This window comes from Struthio camelus, chromosome 1 (assembly GCF_040807025.1).
Source record: "Struthio camelus isolate bStrCam1 chromosome 1, bStrCam1.hap1, whole genome shotgun sequence".
NCBI classification, from domain to species: domain Eukaryota; kingdom Metazoa; phylum Chordata; class Aves; order Struthioniformes; family Struthionidae; genus Struthio; species Struthio camelus.
In genome coordinates, this window is record NC_090942.1 from 71,854,431 (window position 1) to 71,877,347 (window position 22,917).

At 38.7% G+C, this 22,917-nt stretch overlaps 1 protein-coding gene across 5 annotated transcripts in view; it reads right to left on the bottom strand.

Annotated features, from left to right (window-relative positions):
* The window catches only part of EPS8 (EGFR pathway substrate 8, signaling adaptor), a 139,852-nt gene that overhangs the window by 40,081 nt on the left and 76,854 nt on the right, over window positions 1-22,917 (bottom strand). For 4 of the 5 annotated variants that reach the window (XM_068948209.1, XM_068948175.1, XM_068948190.1 and 1 more), the window contains 6 exons: window positions 16,817-16,907; window positions 15,732-15,805; window positions 6,648-6,715; window positions 4,482-4,643; window positions 4,141-4,290; window positions 1,783-1,865 (listed from right to left, as the gene is read on the bottom strand). In XM_068948209.1, the coding sequence (XP_068804310.1) occupies window positions 1,783-1,865; window positions 4,141-4,290; window positions 4,482-4,643; window positions 6,648-6,715; window positions 15,732-15,805; window positions 16,817-16,878 (599 nt within the window). In that variant the 5' untranslated portion in view covers window positions 16,879-16,907. Of the gene's footprint in view, window positions 1-1,782; window positions 1,866-4,140; window positions 4,291-4,481; window positions 4,644-6,647; window positions 6,716-15,731; window positions 15,806-16,816; window positions 16,908-18,228; window positions 18,288-22,917 lie in introns of those variants that run through there. The other variant, XM_009666284.2, reaches the window with a different exon arrangement.

Genomic DNA, 22,917 nt, shown 5'->3' on the forward strand with positions numbered 1-22,917 from the left:
ATGGACCTTTTCTACTAACCCATGCTCTTGAACAGTCAGCAGCACTTGAGTCTGTGGTGTGCAAATTTATTTGACATAATAGGAAAACCCACTCCAAGAAGGGAATAGCAAAATACACATCAATAAACCGAAATCTCCATCACTTGGCCAACTGGAAATCTCCAAACGGTGCAACACGATGTCTAGAGAACTGGTAGACAGGTAAATTCAGCAGCTCAGATTTAGCAGGTGGTGTTTTTAATCACCGCGTGCAGTTAAATGGCTGGACTTCCATACTGTCTGGAAGTCTTCAATAGAAGTTACCTTTCAGACATCGCAAACCGATTACCTATTACCTAAATCTGACAGGTAGCCAACAAACTTTTCCTTAAAACTCAGTCAACAGAAATGACTAAATTCACAGGTTGATTTTCCTTTTCACATCAGCAATCTGTTCATCCCATCTTGATGCAAATGCATGACTGTTCCCACCTGCTATTTTCCACTATTTTTGTCTTATCTAGTTTTAAATACCATAATGAAAGAGATCTTTGGAGTCATTCTGTAGCTTGGTATCAAGAGAGGAGGGAAAAAACCCAGCAACTCCCTCTCGCCCCCACAATCCCTTCCCCACATCCCTGTTTAACAGTAAGAGCTTCACCTCCCTTTAAAGTCCCATCTCATTCATGGCATTGCACAACAACAAAAATACCAAATAACTATTTTGTCTTTGGACACCAAACAAAAAAGTATCTCCTTCAGTTCCTTCCTCCAACCTCCTGGGCATTCTTGGCATTTCCACATTTCTCACAACTTGTCAATCACCTTGCAGGAACTTGGTAATGCAATGTCAGGCTTACTGCCACATCCCCGAACCGGTCAGGCAGGACTCACCCAGAAGGGCCTCTCTCCCCGTGACCTGATGCCCGCACGTACACAATACTACAGTGAGCAACCAGCGCCAAGCGGTCACGTACTATGGAGCTCGTGGCCTCAGAGCCCTCTGGGAGGGATATCTCAGATTAGTTTTCCCCAGATGTACTGACCTACATTCTTCCTCCAATTAAATCTCATTAGTTTCCACCCACATCCAATGTGCTTCAGTATTTCTGGATTACCCGTTTGTGCTTATACTTCTTTTTTTTTATAGCCCCACAAACAGTAAAGCGTACCTATTTAATTCTGAACCCATAGGTAAACTTAAGTGTGCTTGTGGTTGTTTATAGGAGCATCCATCAGTATAAGAAAACTTAACGAGTTGCGCAGCAGAATTTAACAGGTATCAAGAAACATTTTTAAAACATTGATGTTTTTACTTAATGATTTTTGCACAGCAGAGGATTTCCGTATAGACCACAAAACTAAACATTATAGAGAGATATTTTCAAGATAACAGTTGCATAACTAACCTTTCAACAAACTACCATTAACATTCAGTATCTAAAATATTTGTGCCCTTGTTTCTATGCTTCTAATTTCTTGAAGTCCTAGGGAGTTCTACATTTCTAATTTACATTCGGAACTATTTATCCATATGCAGAACTGAGACATACAACACTACTCTATGGCAACTGGTGTTGGTCAGTTGCTCCAGTCACTAGGGAGGAATTAGAAAAGTTAAGAGTGAAAGTTATAAACCGAGAAAGCATGAGATAATTAAGTCAATGTCGCTATACCCAGTTTTGGAAGTATGTTACCAATTAGCAAAAAAGGACAAAAACCAGCAGACTGACTTGGAAAACTTCTGACAACTGTCAACACTATTCAGAGATCTTATATATTGACAAAAAGTTAGGTTTTTACCTCAGTGTTTCAAGCCTTTTCTTCTGCTTTCCACTTTTGCTGTCACTGATTGCACTTTCAATATCTTCATAAATAAAGCTAGCCTAAAGAGAGAGAGGCAGATACTATCAGTTATCAGCTAGGATAACCAGATATAGGAAATAAATATCTCTGCATGCATCTTTTTTAAGGTATCCTTGAGATTCCACAGTCTCTTATCAAACCCCATGTATCTGGGATACATTATTTTACACTAAACAGAACAAAGAAACGCATAATGATATTGTCTGGGAGTTGGCAATTTTGTCACTGTTCCAATCTCAAATGCCATCCTCAGATGAGTATGTCATCTAGATAGAAAATCTGCCTGAAGAGCTGTAATTATCTCAAGACAGAAATTATTGGATATGCTATTTTTCCCATCCACGTACATCATTTTTGTTTTTGTCAAGCATGTCAGTGAAAGACATAACCAAAACTACTACAGACAGTAGCAGTATTATGGATAAGGAAAATAACGGTTACCTTCTTTTACTACAAGTTAAGAAATAAAGATACACCCTAATTTCTCACTGATTTTGTGGAAGGTCAGTTTTTCTGAGAGTTTCCTAATCCGTAGGTTCCCGCTTCTCAGTAACTGCAGTCTTCCTCCCTCCGCCAGTGACCCACAAGTAAAATTTGGATACAAGTCAAACACATTATTTTAACAGAACTTGCGTTAAATAGGTCACAGCTTCTCATGGGATTGAGAATGCTCTGTTACATGTCTTCAGCTGTCAGAGCAATTTCCTATACAAGTTGTCAAAGCCCAAATCTGTCAGCATCCAGGCTCACTCTACAAGGCCCAGCTCTATCCAGGTCTCCTCATGGTGGAAGAGGAGTATGTAATTTGTTAGAAGGAATATACAACTTCTCTTGGGACCAGAAGACTGTTGATTTTAGGACCTAAAGGGATTAAGGAACTTCTCAGGCTGTAACGTATTATACTGCAGAATACGGACCAGGAATATATTAGGTTTATAGAATTAATAAATAGATAAACTTCAGGGTATTTAAGGAACTGAAGACCAGAAGAACACGATGAATCATGCTCTTAATATTTATTGTTTAATAAAATTTTAATTAGAAAATATTGATTTGCCAAAATATTACTGATTTTGACTAAGCTTTTGTGGCAGAGGCTCCTGAGGTTCAGTGTAATTTCTGATCAAAAGAAGGAAGCAGTTAAGGAAGAAAGACCTAACATCTCAAGGACAGCTAAGTCTAATGAGTAGGGCGCAAAACCTAGGGTACAGTCACTGGCTCAAACAACGGCCCAGAAGAAAAGGGGGATCCTGGACTTCAAGCTAGAGAGTTATGCTTATGTGCTCAACATTTTTATTTGTACACAGAAGAACAACTTCAAAAGAGGAAAGCCTGAAGAAAAGAGATCACCTTAGGAGACTGGTTCCAAGCTGCCTCCAGCCAGGATCCCTGCATTATTTAACAGACTGCAACCTGAATTCCCCCAGATCCCAGTTTCCACTGCAATTATAAATTCGGTGCAACTAGTCTCACAATTAACCAGTCATCTTCACATCACTGTCACTGAACCAATTTCAAAACAGTCGCACAACATCAACAAAGAGGGAATTTAAAAACCATGCAATTATTTATCAGAATTTCAAGAAGTAGCAATTATACCGTGCCATTAACAGAAATTAAGATTTGCAATCCCAGAAATAGAGAAGCATGGCAAAACATTCAAAGCGTGCGTTTACTCTAGAGGTTTGAAGGAAACATTTTAATCAGAGACAAATAATCCCGTTCCTTGTCTTGCCCTTCTTACAAATAGTACTTTCCTTTTAATTTTCTCTCTTGCAGGACAGAGGTACAGTGAGGCGCGCCTGTAGAGGAGGTTGAATCGCTCAGTCTCGCAAAGAGCACATAAAAGGGAAGGACTAGGTAAGAGTGCAGGACTCAGGTGAGTTCTTCCCAGGTTCTAAAATTCCAGGTGATTTGAACTATTTTACACCACTTTATTCAGAAGTGGCAGTGCTTCCCAAATACATATTCCAGAGATTTACTCATTTGCAAACCTAAACGAACTTCTAAAGAGCCCAAGAATCAATACTGACAGTAATGACATTTGCACATGCACTAAGGATTCAGCTTAGTTAGATGACTCCTATCTTACAAGACATACTACACTACATTTATAATATATTATAATAAACACTGGTATCATAAACACATTAAACTTAAAGCATATTTATCAGAACAAAAGAAACAAACTATCTTCTTTGAATTAGTTTATTTGATTTTATCCACTGTACTTCCCAATTCATAAAATTTCCCCAATTCAAATAAGCCATAGCAGACCTCCATTAACTATCTTACCTTAATCTCATCACATTGGAAAAGATGCAAATCTGGCTTGTTTTGGGTTGGCTCTTTACATACTAATGCAAGAATAGAATTGTAATTGCATGCATTCATCACAGCTTGGCAATGCTGAATTGTGCTTAAAGGAAAATTCTCCAGTTCATTCTGCAGGAGGAGAGAGAGGGGAAAAAAAAAACCCTTAATATTCAGTGTCCTGATCTCAGAAAAGCTGCATCAGTTAGAAACGGGAAAGTGGTAACAAGCTAATTAAAATACCAGACCTCACATACATCATTCTTCTGCCTGTTCCCTTTCTCTCTCTCTGTGGAAATGAGACTGCCACTCACAGATCTTACCTTTGATTCCAAGTCCACCAAGCTGACAGCTTTGTCATCCACTTGAAGAATCATATCTTGAGTCCACACTTTGCCTTTAGCATCCAGCAATTTCAGCTTCCTTATTCCATCATCTACTGTAATCATTGCCTCTTTTCGGTCCAAAACAAAGGTGGTCAAGTGCTAGTAAATGAGAGAGAGAAAAAAATAAGTGTAATTTTGCCTATCACTATGCAGTGTCAGTCAGCAAATTGCCAGGAAACAGCAATACAAATAATTCATGAATAAAAGTGCCTTTGTATATGACAGATATGTATATGATAGATCCTATCTGTCCCTATTCGACCCTATCATTAAGCCATGGGGAAGGTTGTTCAGTCCGTAATGTCATTTTAAGTCAACTGATTTTTGTAACTCACTGTTTGTCATCCTCTATCATTTTCTCACTACAGTAAACATTTAGGCTTCTAGGCATATTCTGTCATGTTTCAGGTATCACAACTAGAATTAAAGCCTGAGTATTAATTAGCTTTCTAGAGGAGTGAAAACCTGTCTCATTTGGCAAGCTGAATGCAGGAAGCAGCAGCAGAAGCTTCCCAGAAACACCCTGCCAACGTACCTCCACCTCCGCCTGATCTGGAGCACGGCCATCGCTGTAGAGCTGCCAGCCAGCACAATGATGGCAACTGCGAGGGGTTTCAATCTGACTGGGATACCTTATGGACAGGCCAGTTGCTTGCTGTATGTAGACCACAGCAGCAACTTCGTATATTACCACTTTTTCCTCAGTTTCAACTTGGAATGTTCTCCAGAGGCAATTAATGGTCTAGAAGTTAAGCACGACCTCAGAGGCATCACCTCAACCAGTTTCCCTGCCATTACGATTTTAATGATTCCTCCTTCAAACATGTCAGCCACGCAAGACAACCCATAAACTATTTTACTTCTCTCCAAGCAAAAAATCTAGTTTCACATTTTTATTTAAGATCTAGATACACTTTTCCAAGCTGAAACAATTTTAATATATGCCTGCACACCTATCTTCTAAATAACTTGAAATAAAAAGAATTAAGTGTACGTTCTTCTATTAGAGGATAGCAGCACACTTCAGTAATGGCAGACAAGAAAGTAGATACAAGCTGCATATGATCAAAGTATTTAAAAAAGTAAAGTGAAGCAAACTCTACTGACTGCTCACACAGGAATGTTTGCACTTCAAATACAAGTACTATTTTTTATGCTAGCAGAGAACCAAAACTGTTACATAGAAAGAAAAGATAGGTAAAGACAGACAATCAAAAGCAACACAAGTAATTTCTTTGCAAGTTGATCACAGGATATAAGCAGCTGGAATTAAGACTCGTCTGCACACGATTTAACAATTCATATCTAAATTTAAAACTCAACTAAAAGAACCTGTCAATCTATGGCATTTGCAAGAGTCAGCTTAACCCATGAGAGTGGTACTTAGTTTGATGGCAGCAGGAGGAAGTCTATCTCAAAGTAAGACTACAGAATGAGGCACTGCATCCAGAAGTGCTTAACAGACTACATACAGGCGCCCAGGCTTACTTTGCCGGATAGTTTAAATACAGCTACTTCTAGATAGAACGTGACAGCAATATACAGTAATTCTGCAAAGCAGCTTACGATAGGAAGTCATATAGTTTGCATTTCACATGGGGGAAGAATTTGTGCAGGCAGGATGCTTTCAACTGCTACACAGTAGACTGTTAACTGAGGTTTTAGGAGCTCAGCTCAGCTCTTCCTAAGCATTCTGGCATCTCTGATGATTACAAATGGGCAAAGTATTCATTTTAAATATCATCCAGTGTGCCTCACCAATGGCACAGAGCTTTTCAGCTCTGCCTCAGCCTTAGAACAAGGCTGCTTCAAAGACAGGGCAGCATAACATGCTGAATTGTGATCCCATTGAGAAGTTCTGTCTGTTTGCCAAATTACGCGCATCTCTGCTTATTTTCTACTACATGAAAATTTCAGCTCATTATGGCATAGCTATACAATTTGATACATTTCAGCGTAATCTGTTCTGAAGTGACCTCAGGCTGGCAGGATATTTTAGAAGACTTATACGCCTTCAAGCCTACAAAGCCTCAAAAATCATGTAGGCAAAAAATCAGTGCACATAACTGAAAGTCATAACTGGTATATCGCTCCTCCTCTCACCTCCACATGATAGTGCGACGTTTCAGATACGCTGCTGGCACTGTCCCGCGCATAATTCTTTCTTTGTTCTAAAGAGGAGGTGAGAAAAGAAAGAGTAATTATTCATCAGACTTTCTACTATGTTGCATTTTGGGTATTTCTCTAAGACACTTAAGACTTAGCTGTATATATAAAAGCAGAAGATGAGTTGTTGTCAATCTCTGTATTCCAAAAGCAAAAATCTTCACCCCCAAAGTCCAGCACAAGCATAATACTTACATCAGCAACGTCAGAAGAGAGCCAGGAGGTATGAACAAGAGCTAGTATCTCTTCAGTGAGTCAGGACACAGGAGGGGAACTGCATACCGATTGAAAACACTTCATTGTGAAGCCTGATTATTAAAATCACTGGCTTGCCACTTCGGTAGGAGTATGAAAACTAGTATCAGGCCTATTGTGTTCGTATGAATGCATTTTAAATTCGAAAGTATTCGCAGTTATACATATAATTCCCATGTTAAACATGGGAAACAACAAAATCACACACAAAACAAACCTGATGCATCCTTATTCCCTTCCATAGTATTCAATTCAATGAATTACTGATATACAAATATGCAGCGAAAGAATGAACGGGAAAAAAGCCAAAAGTTGCAGTAGAGAAATACATGCTCAACATCTCTAAACAGAAATCAAACAATACAAAATGCTGCAAAATCAGAAACATCATTTACCTTTTACTTTCTACAAGAGATTAATATCAAACCAGGAGAGGAGGGGAGGAAAGGGGAAACGCAAGTTGGGAACACAAACCCCCCCACATCATAAAATAACGATTTTGGATAAATACTGAAATAAGATTTTCCACTTTAGTTGAGAGATGTTTGAATGTGACCTTTGGAAGGTCCCCTCCCCCATAATCACTGAAGTATCCAATCTGAAAACTCTAGGAGTTTTGCCTTAGTAAGGAAGGCTCTAGGAGACTTGGCTGAGAAAAGTCCAAGGGAATTCTGCAGTAGCTCGATTTTCTCTTCTCAATTTCATGAGATATCTTGATTTCTGACTTTCAAGTAAAATAGGCATTTTGATTTTATTTGGAAGGAAAGTACCTGACAGGTACACATCATGCATTAATTTCACCATAGTCGGTTGGACTGCTTAGAAAAAAGCTCCTTTTTGCACGATTCAAAATGTTTAATACTACCAAGCACATGGTCTGTAATCTACAGGGGTCTGCACTGAGGACACTAAAATAAACAGAAGGGTCCACTGATCTCTCTGATAAAGACAAAACAGAGGCTCTTCTGTCAGCAGAGTTCCTTCATACAGGAATTATACAGGTACAGTAGCACCTCAATGCTTCACAAGCACAGACTCCTGGCAATGAAAGGACACCCTCGCTTGGAGATGTCACTTGTCAAAGCATTTGACACCTTTCAGAATCATACCCCACATTTCTTCATTTCTTGGTGTACTTCATAAAAGATAATACAGTTCCTGAAATCTCTTCCGGGCTCAAAGCCCACCTCCCAAGACAACAAGTACCCCTCACAGAACAAAGCTGTCCTGCCATCTTGCAGCAGATACTCAGCTTGCTTTACCGAGATATGTCTGCAGTACCTTCAGCCAATATGAAAACGCCACGGATTATCAGACCTTGAATTAGGTACATGAACATATTAAAATAGATGTCTTGAATTCATTTTCCATTTTTAGAAATCCCAGGGCAGAGGATCCACACTGATTCCAGCTGTAACTAATATTTCTGCTTTTGCAGCATATTACTTAAGATATTTTGTTGGTTGATCATTTTTAACACAATAGACTCACACACACACACACACACGTGCAAACCCCCAATAAAGTAGTCAATGAAGTAGTACTATTTGACTTGCTACCTTTCTGTTTTTGTTTAGATGATGATCTGAAGAAGTAAACTCCATCTGTTCCTAACAAAACAAGGGAATTGAAAAGCAACATCTAGTTTAACCAAACATAATTATTTGCATCTCAAAACAGACCAGTTAATGGTCTTCTGGTATGGAATGCAAATGAATAAATAAATGCTGTCCAGTACGAAAGAAAATATGCTTTAAAAAAGAAAGCCACGCTTCCATTAACTGAATGCATGACATTTTGAGCTCTGATTATTATGTTTTTTGGGTTTTTTTTAAGTGAACAGGAGTAGCGTTTTTATGACACCAAAGTAAACTAGGATAGGATATTTTACATCCTTTGTAAGGCTTATAAATCCCACAAATAGTAACAGTTGGAGTTGGTTTTTAAAGAAACCAAGAAATACTGGCATATTTAGAGGCTACCAAAGAATTAAAAAGCAGAGAGTAACTTCTGCAAGAGATTCCATGCTCATATTCACAACAATTCTGTCCCAGGTTAGATCAGGATATCCAAAAACAATTCATTGCACTGGTTAACACATCCTCCTCTTCTACTAAGCATCACAGCACTAGACGACAGTTTTCAACAAACTATGTCTCGGAGAAGACAACAGTGTTTATATAAGAAATAGAGCCTTATGAACGATAATAAAATCTGTGGTCGCCTAGACTCGACAGCTGAGACCCCTTCAAGTTCTGCATCCTCCATTACAACAGCAGAGTAACAAGAACTTCAAAAAAGCTAACAATGAGCAGACATCAACAAGCAGCCATGTTTATCAGCAAACAACTATGGTCACTGCTCCAACAGCTGATGGATGAGGCTGACTTCAGTGGCAATTCCTATGTACTTTCTCTTTTTTTTTTTTTAAGACATTTATGCAGGTGGAATATTAGAACATGACAGAAATCTGAGTTACCATTTGTTATTCTATAGGCCCTTCTACTAAAAACACTGTGTAATATATGTCACTCAGAGACCTGGAGAATTCTATTTCTCGGAGTCCAAGAAAGTGATGCAATCTGAACTCTGCAGTGAATCACGGAAGCTAAAACGGGCAGAGTTCAAAGGCTTGTGGCAGCAGTACATATCCCATTGGGAATTCTATCATTAAACATAGATTAGAATTCTGAGATTTTACATGGATTTGCATAGGATTCATTCTGATTATTTATAAAACCATTAACAGAAAACACTGGTTGTGCTAAAAGTTTTCCATCCTTGGGGAAAAACGTGTTTTACAAAGAATCTCTAGCACACCAGTTTCACAGGGCAGATACATCCCCAGTGTGAAGAAGTGTATGTGTGGGGGGGGAAATAAGGAATGGAAAGGAAGAATATGGTACTGCTGGTGATAAAATAAAGGTGGGGGAGGGGGGAAGAGGGTAGAACTCATGCACTTAATTATTGCTCAGTGCTGCAATTTTTATGCGGCTTTGGAGATGAGCTAAAAAGTACCTATACCCGCTGTGAATGTTGCCAACACTGCTATAAAGGAGTGGAATGCATATACCATGGGTAACTCCTCTACCTTGACATTATTCACCCTTCAAAAATACCACGTCTAGAAAATATATACAAGGATCATGGCAAAAGACACTGAAGCTAAATTCTGAATCACAAGCTACATCAAATGAGACCCAGAGAAATTTGCACAGAATAAAACATCAGGTAAAATCACAAGGCAGGCCAGTAAGGTTAAAAGCAGCACAGCATTTCATTCATTGATCCTGACTGCAAGATCTACTAGCAACTAAACTTCCCAAATGAGCACAAACAGTGATTCACAGAAATTACTACTGTCGCCTCTTTCTGATGTGGAATGATGCTACTACTATGCGTGACTTTGTGAACTTGATTTCAAGTTACCGATGCTCAGGAATGGACCACGTTTCTGTTTTCAAAAGGCTGTGAAAAAGTACTAACTTTATACCAAATTTGGAAGCAGCTAAACATCAGAAAAAACAGAAAACAAAAAGTGTTTTAACCAAACACTTCTAGACAAGCAAAAAGTACATGAGATTACAAATGGAAGGACTCAACATTTTATCCTTGTCTCATTCCACTGAAAACTTGGTGCTCTTCCCAGTTATTTCAATGAGGGAGCACTTCTCACATTGGAAAGGCAACTTCAGAAACATAACTATTCCATGGTTTCACAAAAAAACCCCGATTTTCACAAGGTCCCTTGAGGTAGAGCTACGACCAAAACCTGATACAGCTAAAGGTACAGAGTCCAGTCTTGTCCATTTTGCCACTGGAAGTTAGCCCCCACTTATGGCTGGGGCTATACGGCAAATTAGAAAGTTGCTTAATAAACTCTACCACAGCCTGCTCTGTGCCACTGCCCAGTAGGAGGACCACACAGAAAAGTACCACAGCAAGACAAATCTAATTCTTTTGCTCAAGTTACCAAAAGTGAAAGATCTCAGGTTGGGCCTTCCCAGATGACCTGAAACACAGACGGTGCTGTTTTGGGCTATGCTACCTTTACGCAGTTCCAAGAGCCTAAAACAGAAATGAGGAATCCCAATACCTGAACTTCTAATGATGTCTTACAAGTAATTGCATAGGCCAGATGTAACAAATGTATCAGAACTCTGGTTATAATAGCACAGAGATGGATAATGGTAGATCCCACCTTCCTCTTCTAGCTACATTGGAAACTGTCTGAATAGTGACAAAAAGACTGAAAATCTGAAATCTGATGACAGTCCATGCAGAGATGGATTAAAAGGCTCACCTACAAGCTGTTTTAAGAATCCTGGAGTAACGGCATAAATTATAACCACATATCACTGAGCAGAAAAGCAAAATGCTTTGTTTACTACTGGATATTTAAAGTTTGCTTTGGAGTGATGGCCCATACCCCTTAAGAATGTATTGCAGCAGGCAGAGAAGCTGAACCTGAGATGGGGAGCAAAGTGCATGAGATGTAACCAGCACAACCAGGGGGAAGGGTCAAAACTCGATTTAAAAAAAAAACAAAAAACAAAAAAATACTCATTATCAGAGGAGTAAACACTATCACTTACAAAGCACCTTGCCATCCATCTCTTCCCTGATGGCTATGTAGAATTAGCTAGCAGAGAAGGTGTTATGTTTGGAAGTCTACCGCCAGTTTAATTCATTTGTGTATCAAATAACACAAGAATGTTATATGGATGGCTTCTTTTAATGAACTCATTTACCTAGATCTGCTCGTGATTTCTTGGAGTTTATTACACTACCGTTCTTGCTCTGAATGAGGTATCTGAGCAACACAAAAATGCACATGCAATTTCACTGTTAGTACCTTATCACAACCAAGAGAGTTCAAAAACACAATTCATAAAACACTTGGTCTTCTTTGATGTGGTCTGGGGACAACTGTAGTAACACCTTTCAATTCTGTGCCTAATAATAATCTAAAAATTTAGCGTGTACCACTAACTCACTATGCCAAGAGAACCGAGCTGCTCCAGCATGTGTCACTCCCTGGCAAAGGCCCAGCACAGCCCTGTTTCCTGGTGCCAGCCAGTGCCGCGTGTCTCCCCGGAAGCAACGCCGCAGAAGACAGATGGAGAAGCTAAGGCTAGAACAACAGGTGAGAGTACGAGCCAAAATCCTTTGCAAACAAGAAGATCAGGAATTAAATAGCAAAATAAAACCCACGAGAATATGGAGAGAGCATCTCTCCTTCAAGTTCAGTGAGAGATTTATCATGCAAGTAGAAAAAACATTTCATTTCAGGCAGGAAAGGAGTGAGAATAGAGCGGATTACATACAGGAAAAAAGCTGAAAGCAGGTTTTTGCAAATCAGATAACCACATCAGGGACAGTGACCGCTCCACTCTAGTTTTTAATGAAAAATTGTCCATAATGCCCATAAGACTCCAGGCTCCTTTCCCAATGGCACTGTGATCAACCTTCTGCCTGTAGTTCAAATCACTGAACTCTCACGAATCACATTATCAAAGTAAGAACGGGAACCCAACAGTTAAACCTCAAGCCACGACATATATTTTTAAAAAAAAATCTTCACTAGACTTGGAAAAAAAAATTCATTCAAGATTGATTTAGTGACTTAGGAGCCCAGATTCCATTTTCACTTGATGTGGGTAGATAGGTGCTTTATTCCAGTTGATGTTCAAAAGTCTTGCAGAAAAGGAGGCTTGTCAAAGTTTGCTGCTACCAATACAAAGAGAGTTTCGACACATTTTATCAAAACCAAGAGCCCAATCATTTTACTTTTCTCTAAAAATTTATAAATGTATAAATAATATGTATAAATCCAATATATAAGCAGTGCATAATCAAATACCCAAGTTTGCTATTAATTACTAATATAAAATATTGTTTTTAATGCATTTTAAAAATTCCGGTATCACTCAGGGCTTCCCACTCCTCTTCTGACAGCACACACAAAAATTCCAAAACATCATAAAAGAAGAAACATTGCAGACAGATGTAACAAAACGGTAACATGGCTGCTGAAAGTCAAATTCAATTGCCTTGCCTTTGAGAAAGGTTTCAGGTATTTTTTTAAATAAATTTCTCTAGTATATACACTTGGTGACACTGACAGCCTGCTGCTTTATGCATACAAACCATAGCAGAAGCAGGAAAACATACAAACTGCACTCTAAAAACTGTGCCAATATATCTTTACTCCAAGCTCCAGCATAATTGAGTCTTCTACTTCCTTCAGTTCCTGGCAATTGCAACTACAGTTTTGTGATGTATCTGCTAGTACTGGAAGTGAACCAAGACCAACAATGCATTTCACAGGAGCCATCATGCAGTAGTTACATGGTAAGTAGTTTCAATTAGTACCTGAATTCAATTAAGTATTTTAGAAGTAAAAGGCTGTTTACCATTACATACTTCAAATTTAGCCCCTTGTACTGACATAGGAATATTCCATGGCACGTTTGCTATGAAATTCTCTGTGATGTATCGTTTTAAAAGTCCATAAAGAACACCGTTAAGGCATTTTTACTGATACTTCCACAGTGTTCAAAACATATGCTTGTGAAGAATTATTAGCATGATACAAAATGAGAAAGTTAGAAAAAAGTGAAATATGTGTCATTCTCATGAACAAGCAATTGCTCAAAAGACTTTTTAGCAAGATGCCTCTTGCTGGTTTCTGTTACCACCTACTATTTCTGTGAACACATGTAATCAGCTTGTCAAGTGAACCTGCATAGGATGCAGAAATTGCTGTTAAAACCTATCACTTCAAAATTTTGCTCAGTTACAGTTCCTGTCTTTAATACTATATTAACTATTCTAAACTTAGAATAGTTTGTTTTCAACATCAGTTTTGAGCAAATGTTTGGAATTGTTTTCACTTTTGTCTTTGTAGAAATTTCTAAAAGTGGACCTTTACACTACTCTAGCACAGTGCCTTCAGCCACCAAACCACATCAGCATTTTCACACCAGTCCTCTTCTCAGAGGATACACAGTTAGGAGACCTTCAAACTGCTTCATAGGCTTTCAGCCTCACGGATCTCAAAGCAGTTCAAAAGCCAATAATATACACAAACAACAGAGCAAAGTTCTCATACGCTTTCAGGGGAGACGACCAATACCTCCAAACTCACAGCCTGTATGGTATCCCTGCAAGAGTAAACTGTATGTTGCAAAACAGCAAAACATCTTGCTACCACTGCCCTAACCCAATGAGATCACAGCAACAGCTATTACGGCAGCACCACTCAAAGCAGAAGAGGAGACTGCCTATTACCAGCAGTGTTGCAATCACTAGCCACTGCTCTTTGTCAGAGCGTTCTGGGGTAGTAACCTGCAGAAGAGAGGGTAGATGCAAAAAGGGCAAGCAGGCTGGACGGAGGCGTGAGGGCTTTTGCAGAGAACAGATGTTTTCACGGCAAACCTCTTTCTTCCATTCCTATCAGTTTTACTGACTTTCAAAAGAGCATTTGACAACCCGCACAGATTTACACAGCAGAACATCTCTCTGCCTTATCTCCACTTACATTTCCATTACCAGCACGGCAGTCTGCAATATGTATTCACAGCAGAGGTGGATGACCAGGGAGCAGCACAATTTGGCCTGCCAGGAACGAAACTGCATTCTGCCTCCGCTGTGATTTGGCCATAGGCTAGAGAATATAGTATACAGCCAAGATAAATAGTAGCATCTGTAGTTGGCTAGAACAACAACGTTTAGGCATTTCTAAGCAACATTACATCTGACAGAGACAGAAAAAGCCTGTTGAAAATGGCAGGCCAAACAGGACTCCAAATAAGTTTCGTCAAATCTAGCCTCTTTAAAAACCGTGTGCCAAGCATTCAACAATATTGCTGTAAATTCCTTTTCTGCTAACAGGGGATCAAGTCGGGGGTGGCGCAGGGGGAGACACAGGTCGTGATCAGGGTTTCTCCTTCCATTCATTAAACTGTTACTATTAATAGAATCACTCTATTGTTATTAAGAGCAGATAACTGTCAACACAACACATTCACTTATTCACTCACACATTCACTCAGTTACCAAGCTGGAGCAACAGTTGGTAGGCCAACACAAGACAAATTAAGCTGAAAATAGTCTCCGTAGCATTTACTAAACTTGACTTGGTAACAGAATTTAAACTCAAGAAAGTTCTTCTGAAGGGAAAGCTATCCCCATGGGGAACTAAAGAACACAACCAGGTGGCTATCACCAGGCTGTGCAGCAGCGAAGCATCTTTTTCCTTCCCCTTAGGCGCTCTGTATTAAGTGGTAATTTTCTAAGTAATAAATAAGTCTAAAATTAAATCTGTGACGCTAATACAAGACATTATTGCCAGTTTGGATATGTGTTGCAGGGAACATTTGAGCAGCCTCATGAAACCTGCAGCAGAGCTAGGGACAGACCGCCCGACTGCCTTGTTCCCTCCCTGACTTAGCTATCCCTTAGTGATCCTTAGCTATGGGATCACTCTAGTTTTCTGATAAATACTTCATACATTGCTGCCTTAAAAATCAGCAGGTGGAAGCTCTGTGCGTAGTACATGGTCAAAACATTATGCAGGCCAGTTATAGCTTTAGTATAAACAAAATCATTTTGTTCTTTATTTACACGTATAAATACGTATACATACACACACACACACACATATTTTCAGATTTGCACATAAAGCATTTCCACCATGACTTCATAATCAACACTTAAACAATCACTTTAACATAAAAGTTTAGAGACTTTATACCAGCTTACCGTAAAGTGCTTTTGCACTTGTTCTTGAACCCTGCTCCCTCTCTGCCTGAGCAAATGTTGGTGAGCCGTAGCCACTGTAAGAAAACATTTCCGGTTAACTTGTCGTTACTAACGGAGGTAATAATACTGAATATTTGTTCCACATTATGAATATAATGAAGCATGTTTCGCTTAGGCTGGAGGCCATTCTGAGCTACTCTTGTTACACTGATAGAGCATCATGCACAATGGGGGTGTGGTATACAAATAAATGCTACCATAATATCAATAATCAAAATCACTGCCAAATAACAACAACAAAGTCTATGCCAAAGACTCCAATTATGGTAGGATATTTCCTACATACACAAGCGTTATTTGTTTTAAAAGTTTAAACTGCTTCTCTCAGGAGACTTAAAAGGAACATCACTGCCTACAGCTAAACAAAAAGGCAATCCAATTTCCTTCTAGTGTAACGACGAGTCCATGTATAAGCTCACTTTAAAGGAACAGCAACATGAGAAGTAGATATCAGTGCAGATGTATCTGTTCATACAGGAATACATGCTCTTTTATGTTAGATTAGACCAGTTCTCATCAGTACCATGAATCAAGTTTAGCGCCCTTCTTCTGACACAGGCAACAGCCTCTTAGCTCAGAAAAGGTAAACTTCCAAGCAATAGTTAACATTTCCTCTTGCTCTCAGTGCTATTCATTGGGAAACGGTATTTTCTTAAAAGGGGGAAGGGCAGCCTCATCTTTGACACATAAAAATGCATTCTCCCAGCCCTGACCTTAACTATCTCAGGCATAAGATGACCTCTGTGAGTAATGTAGTAAGTATGCTATTGCTACAGCAGAATATTTTTTTGTGTGCCAGGTGACTTCAATCAACAATACAGCTTACCACATTAAGACAAAAATCAGTCAGATGCTAGCTGACAGTTTGGTTACATAGTTTGGAAACTGCACATTCTTTTACAGAAATTGCCTTTGTATTATCCCAGTGATCTCTCCTAATTTTAGCTCTATCTGAAGTGAAACCACAAGGAAGAAAATACAGAACTGTTTTGTCCTGAAAGGGAAAATCAAAGGTAGAGTCTTACTTGATCTGAGGAGAATAACTTCCATATCCACCAGGAGGTGTGTTTGATATATGTCCATTCATTCTTATCGTCACTTACTGAAGGAAACAATCTGGGAAAAGAAACAGCAGCACGTGAAATGAAGTCTCTTAAAAGACAGAGGTTTAACACAGATGTAATACAAACCTAATGAGAAAATTATGGTTCAAACGGGACAGGAATTGCATCAACCAGCCCAACTGCTATTTGCACTGTGGTGATGCCTTGAAGTCCTATTATGGAACTGCCCTCAATTGCAATTTGATAGTTATTGCTTCAGATAATTTATAATTTAGTTAATTAAGTCACTATTGTTGACAGAATGATCTTTAGGAACAGCTTTTCAAATAAAAGGCCGACTAGACAAAGAACACCACCTACGGCCGAAGTGAACAAGATGTTCCAAACGGCAACTGTAATAATCAAGAACGCTTGATTTTAACCCTCAATTAATTTAACCAAAATGAAACTTTTGAAAATAATTTTTGATACATTTCTTCCATAAAACATACCAGCCGAATCGCTAGAAAAATGTATTTTAACTAAACACAGTTATTAGCACAAAGGGAAACTTGTTTAGCTCCTGAGGGACAACAACCTATGTTAAAAGAGTTGAAAGAAAGTACTGTCTCCTCAATACTGTGTTAAAACTGATCTTGGGAAATGACTTTCATAAGCCTACATACAGTAAAAAAAATCACCATCCAAAATTACCATAGACAAATAGTCTTTCATATAGACACATACAAATAACAATTATTTGAATCATTCTGTATATTTGAGTCATAAAACAGAAAACAGATTTAATTCTGCAAGACAGCTAAAAGTACATTAGATAATATTTTATACTTAACAAAAAGCTCAATTTCCAAAGCAAGCACAACCTGCCTTGTTGTACTAAAGCCATCTTACAATAAGCTTATTCTCTGAATCACTAAGTTGATCTTCTGTCTTTAACTGTTCTCTTCCTCTTGTTTTTATAAACAAGCAGCAGCCGACTGACCTATAGTACACATTACCTTTTTTTTTTTTTTTTAAACCTATGTAGGTTTTGCTAGTTTCCTCTTTTATACAAAAACACAATCACAATCAAATTCTGTTCTCATCTCTACAGTTTTGGTCATTTCAAGAGATTTACGAGCTGGCTTTGGTCTTCTGCACCAAGTACAGAGTCATTTTTATACCTTTCTCAGGAACTTCTGACGTCTCCTATCTGAGATGTGGTTAGCAATGCTAACTAACACTGAGCTGCATTGATCATAGGCCAAATGTAATCAAGGGGAAGAGCAGTATTTTCTTCAGTGAGCCCATATTTTGTAATTTAGTTTAAAATCTCCTCCCCCACACTCCCTTTAAAACTGATTGCTCCTTGCAAGGCATCTTTACTGACATACCTGCACTTTACTTCCATTTCTCCTGCACATCCCCAAGAATATGTCACATATCCAACTTTGGAGTGCGTTTGACTGCTCTAAGCTGCTTTTTATAGAGCGCAGTACTTAGCAGCTGTCTACAACAAATCACGATCTGTGTTGAGTGCTGCTCAATTCACTAGCAATTACAACCTTTGGGAAGCATCCCGAAATCTTCCCATGACTTGAATGAACAAAAGCATTTGTTTTCTCAGCAGAGCTTGCCAGGTCATTGTGCACTCCCTGTTCCGTTTCAGCAAGCACACGGATCAGAACCACACTGGGCGCTATTCTCTAGGTCACGCTGCTATTAAGCTCTTCAGCATTTCATGTCGGCTATTGAATCTTATCATCTGCAAACATCACTTGGCTTTGCTATACTACCTAAACGTTTACCCAGGGATTAGCTTCTTAAGAGAGACCAGACTCCAAAATTTACCCAAATTATGCCTATGGCTTTTCAGTATTCCTCATTTTTTATATTTTCCACATATACTTTTATGAAGATACCGCCTATTTAGTAATTCCATTGGTCAGAGTGTTTTATCATCTAGATATGTGATTTTTTTTCCATAGTCGTATTTATAACAAATTCCTCAATTATCAGCTCTAAAGCTAGATCGGGTGGGGGGAGGGGAGAACCTCATTTCCCAGATTTTCAGACTCAAAAATGATTTTACTCCTCAGATAAACTGATTTTTATTCTTAATTTCACATGCACTTGCTTTATTTGTACTCTACTTAATTTTCTGAAAGCAGGTAAGATAGATGTTTTAAGTGGAAGCAATGTAATATATTAGAACTGAAAGCTTAAGTCTTTGAAGCTAGCATAACACATTGTGAGTTTTAACGCAATAACACTGAATTTATACAGCAGATTTTCACATTAGGGGAAGAAAAAATGTCTTTGCTAAATAGTTGCCCACCATACAGCATAACACCATTTACAGTTTATACCAAAAGCTTTAAAATTCCACTTAGAATCAAGTGATTGGGAAAATTTGGATTTTTGTTTTTAGATCTTTCAGAAAAGACAAAAAAGCCTTCTTCCAGCGTGTTCTTGTCCAAATAACCACAAAAACTTCTTTTTTTTTTTTTTGAGTTTTAGCTGATTTGCAAACCAACCACCACACTCTATTTGATAATTTTTAGTAAAGCCAGCAATATTTACTCTCCTTTATGCAACTTTCCATTATTAAAAAACAAAACAAAACACATGCTTTTGAAATCCCAAGAAGATTATTTTGACACAGCCATTACAAGAGGCTATGGAAAACTCCTTACTTCTTGCTTTGAGAAAGCTCCTAAATGTATATAAAAAACAAACCCCTTGCAGTCATTATTTACAACTAGTACTTACAAAAACATCAGAAAGCTACTCCTAACTCCCCCAAAAAAACGATTGGGCAATTTCAACTCTTTCAGCCTACGTTTTTCTGAAAAATAGTTTTAGGAAACACTTTAAAATTTTTACCAAGTGTGCAATGGAGAAAAGGGAAAAACCTAAAACGATAGCAGAAGGTGTAGTGCTTAGTTTATTATTTATTTGCATAGTTTTTGTTACAGTATTTTTCATCTCAAATGCTCCTTCATCTCTTACAACTCGTCCCATAGCAAAAGTCATCTCGTGCACACTGCTAAACCATTGTGATTCAAGATTTTATTAATAAACTCCACTTCCTCTTTAAACTTCCCTTTCACCTTAACACAGCAGTTCACAAAAAAATAAGCTGGTGTCCCAGATGAAGACAAACATCCTTCAAAATTATCTGCGTGACTCCTCTTCAAGTAGACCTGAATATCAACAGTGTACTTGTGAATATATCCAAGAATGGTCATGTCTTCCTCGGGATCTTAAAATGAAGTACAGCCTACACTGAATGATGAATATTTGAAAATAAGAAAACTAAATAAAGACTACAGTTAAAATAGGAAATTCCTAAAAAATAAGTAAATACTAAATCCTCTTCCAGCATTTCTCCACCCCAAAAGTATCAGAAACTGGGGGTTGGGGGTAATCCACCCATGACTTCACTGCTGCCATTAGCTTTAGATTTGATGAGGTTCTAATATATTGGTAGCAAGCAGCAATATAAACAGCAAAGGAACAGCTTTTGCAAGAGATAAACCATTTCTGAGAAAGACATACTGTGGTTCTTCACTAGCTGACAGCTACAGGTGGTATAATCCCAAATATGGACAGCATTATACGGGTATACAACACAGTTATGTTGGTCAAAAATATTCATTAGAAATATGTCAAATGCTAAAATGCTCTTAGTCTTCTCCATGTTATAGCACAGTGGCCTAATGAAAGCAATATAATCTGTGTGCAAGAACAAGCTGAGAATTAGACAACTCAAATGCACTGCCATTCAACTTGCTAGATGGCTATCTGACTATAAATTTGAAGATAAAATCCTTCAATTTATTTTTTTTTAAAAATCCTTTTTATATATAGGTAGAATTTTCTTATTAGATGAAATGAAAGATTCCAGAGATTCCCATTCTTTTCACTGATCCTGAATCAATCAGTCCCAACCAACAACAGAACACAATATCACAGAAACGCTCAAAAAGGATACAGCTTAATGGTGTGAGTATGTTAGAAGTGATGCAGGGGGAGGGAGGGAGGGAGGGAGAGAGAAGGGGAAGGGTTAAGGAGGGGAGGATGTAGGAGAAGGAAAAGGAAAGCCAAGAATGGCTGGAACAATAATTATCTACCGATTAAGAAAATGTTATTAGTAGCAAGTCATTGTTATCACATGCCCCAAAAAAACACAAGAATTCTTCCTCAGCTAGATAGCAGGCACAGACTGTATTTCCAGCCTAAATAAAAACAAATGGACTATTACAAGGTAATGCTTATCTGTAGCAGATCTGACATTGTATCAATGGCAGAAAAGGACACACTTTCTCCACCCTTCCCCTTCTAAAAAATATCTACAGAACAACAACAACAAACACCTATCCATGTTACACTATGGATTCACTAAAACAGGGTCTAGCATTGCTACTCCTCAGTATTGAGAAAAAAATTAAATTTGCTGTGCAACTTTTTTTCATTTGTTTCTTCTCATGCCTCACCCTGTTCACCCACATGCACCTTCCCTCAAACCCATGCAAGTCTTCATGCTGAGTTTTTGCACAGTTAGTACTTTTAACCCCCTTGCTTCTCCACACTGTTCATTTCTTTAGGCATTCCTTATGATATTGTATTTTTCTCCACCTTCTTGCGTCTCTTTTGTTGTTCTGACCCAATAGGCTCATATATTTATCTTCACTCCAACCACGGGTTTTACAAATGGGAAACTCCTGCTGGAAATATGACCCACAGAGTCAAGTGTATGTTGCCACTGCCCTCCGCTTCACAACCTGTTTCAGTCCACAACTAAGAGCAAATATTGTTTCTGCGATCAAATAAATAGACCCCAAATTACATAAAATTGCAGCTCGCCCATCAGCACTGACCTGTGCCAGTTCCCATACGACCCAACGCAGTCAAGATCACACACTCCCATTCCCAAAAAAGGGAACAAGGTGCTCACGTGCGCTTCTCAGCGGTTCAGCTTGAACCTCTTGCTTTGTTTAAATGCATCATACGTGTTGCACACGGAGGTGCAGGGAGAGCAGAAAGGCTGTCCTACTTACAAAGAGGAAAATTTGTAGAGTAAGAGGGTGTCCATCCTTCCACCTGTCTCCAGACAACCTTTTGTTACAGTCACTATAGAGCCATAGTATTGGAAGTCTTTCAGTAAACTGCTTCTGGTACTAGTAACTGAGTAGTTTTAAAGTTTTTAGGCACTGTTGTTCAACATCGTGCCTGAAGTTAAACATGAAGATGCACATGCATGCATTTAAGTAAGTACCATTTCCAAAAAAGATCAGCAGCAATAATTCATGACACTGAGCATGACCCATCCTCTGCACATTGATGACTCTGGAATTTCTCTGAGACAAACTGTTACTGTTTGGGTTAGTGGCATCTTCAAAATACGATGCTCTCCATTTTCTATTAAGGGGATTAGTGTATCCAAAGGTTGACCAAAAAAGACGATGGCAAAAATCACATACACAACTGAAAGTCAGACCCTGTAAGTCACGTAGTTTTAGGACAAAACACTAGGACTTCTTTACATCACCTCTCTGGCTTTGGTCCCCTTAGGTCCCCTTTGCCTCTTTCACGCCACTCTGTTAATGATGAGGGGTCTGAAGCTTCCTGAGAAAAGAGGGGGTACTCTGGTATACCTATCTGTCTCCAGGTTTCAAATTTCAAACAAATACGTTAAGTACAATAGTCACAGCAAAAACATTTTCAAAGATGCTGTTAACTTTCAGATCTCATCTGGATTTAGACCAGTTGCCCAGTATGGCCATTAGCGTCACTTAAACAGCATCTTAGTTTATATAAACAAAGATCGGGGGGTGGGGGGGGCAGAAATTAATCCAGAATTTCTCTCCTCACAGAAAACCGAATTCAAAGTCAAATTATTATTCGCCTGTTTGTATAAGGGGCCAGAGCATTTCAGGGAACTGGAATGATCATGATGGATGAATGAAACAGCTAGGGCTGGAGGGGAGACACCAGCATTGTGCAGCAGGGGACACAGCACTGCCAGGGAGAAGGGATTTTCAAGCATTTTAACCTACACCTCCACAGAATAAAGCAGC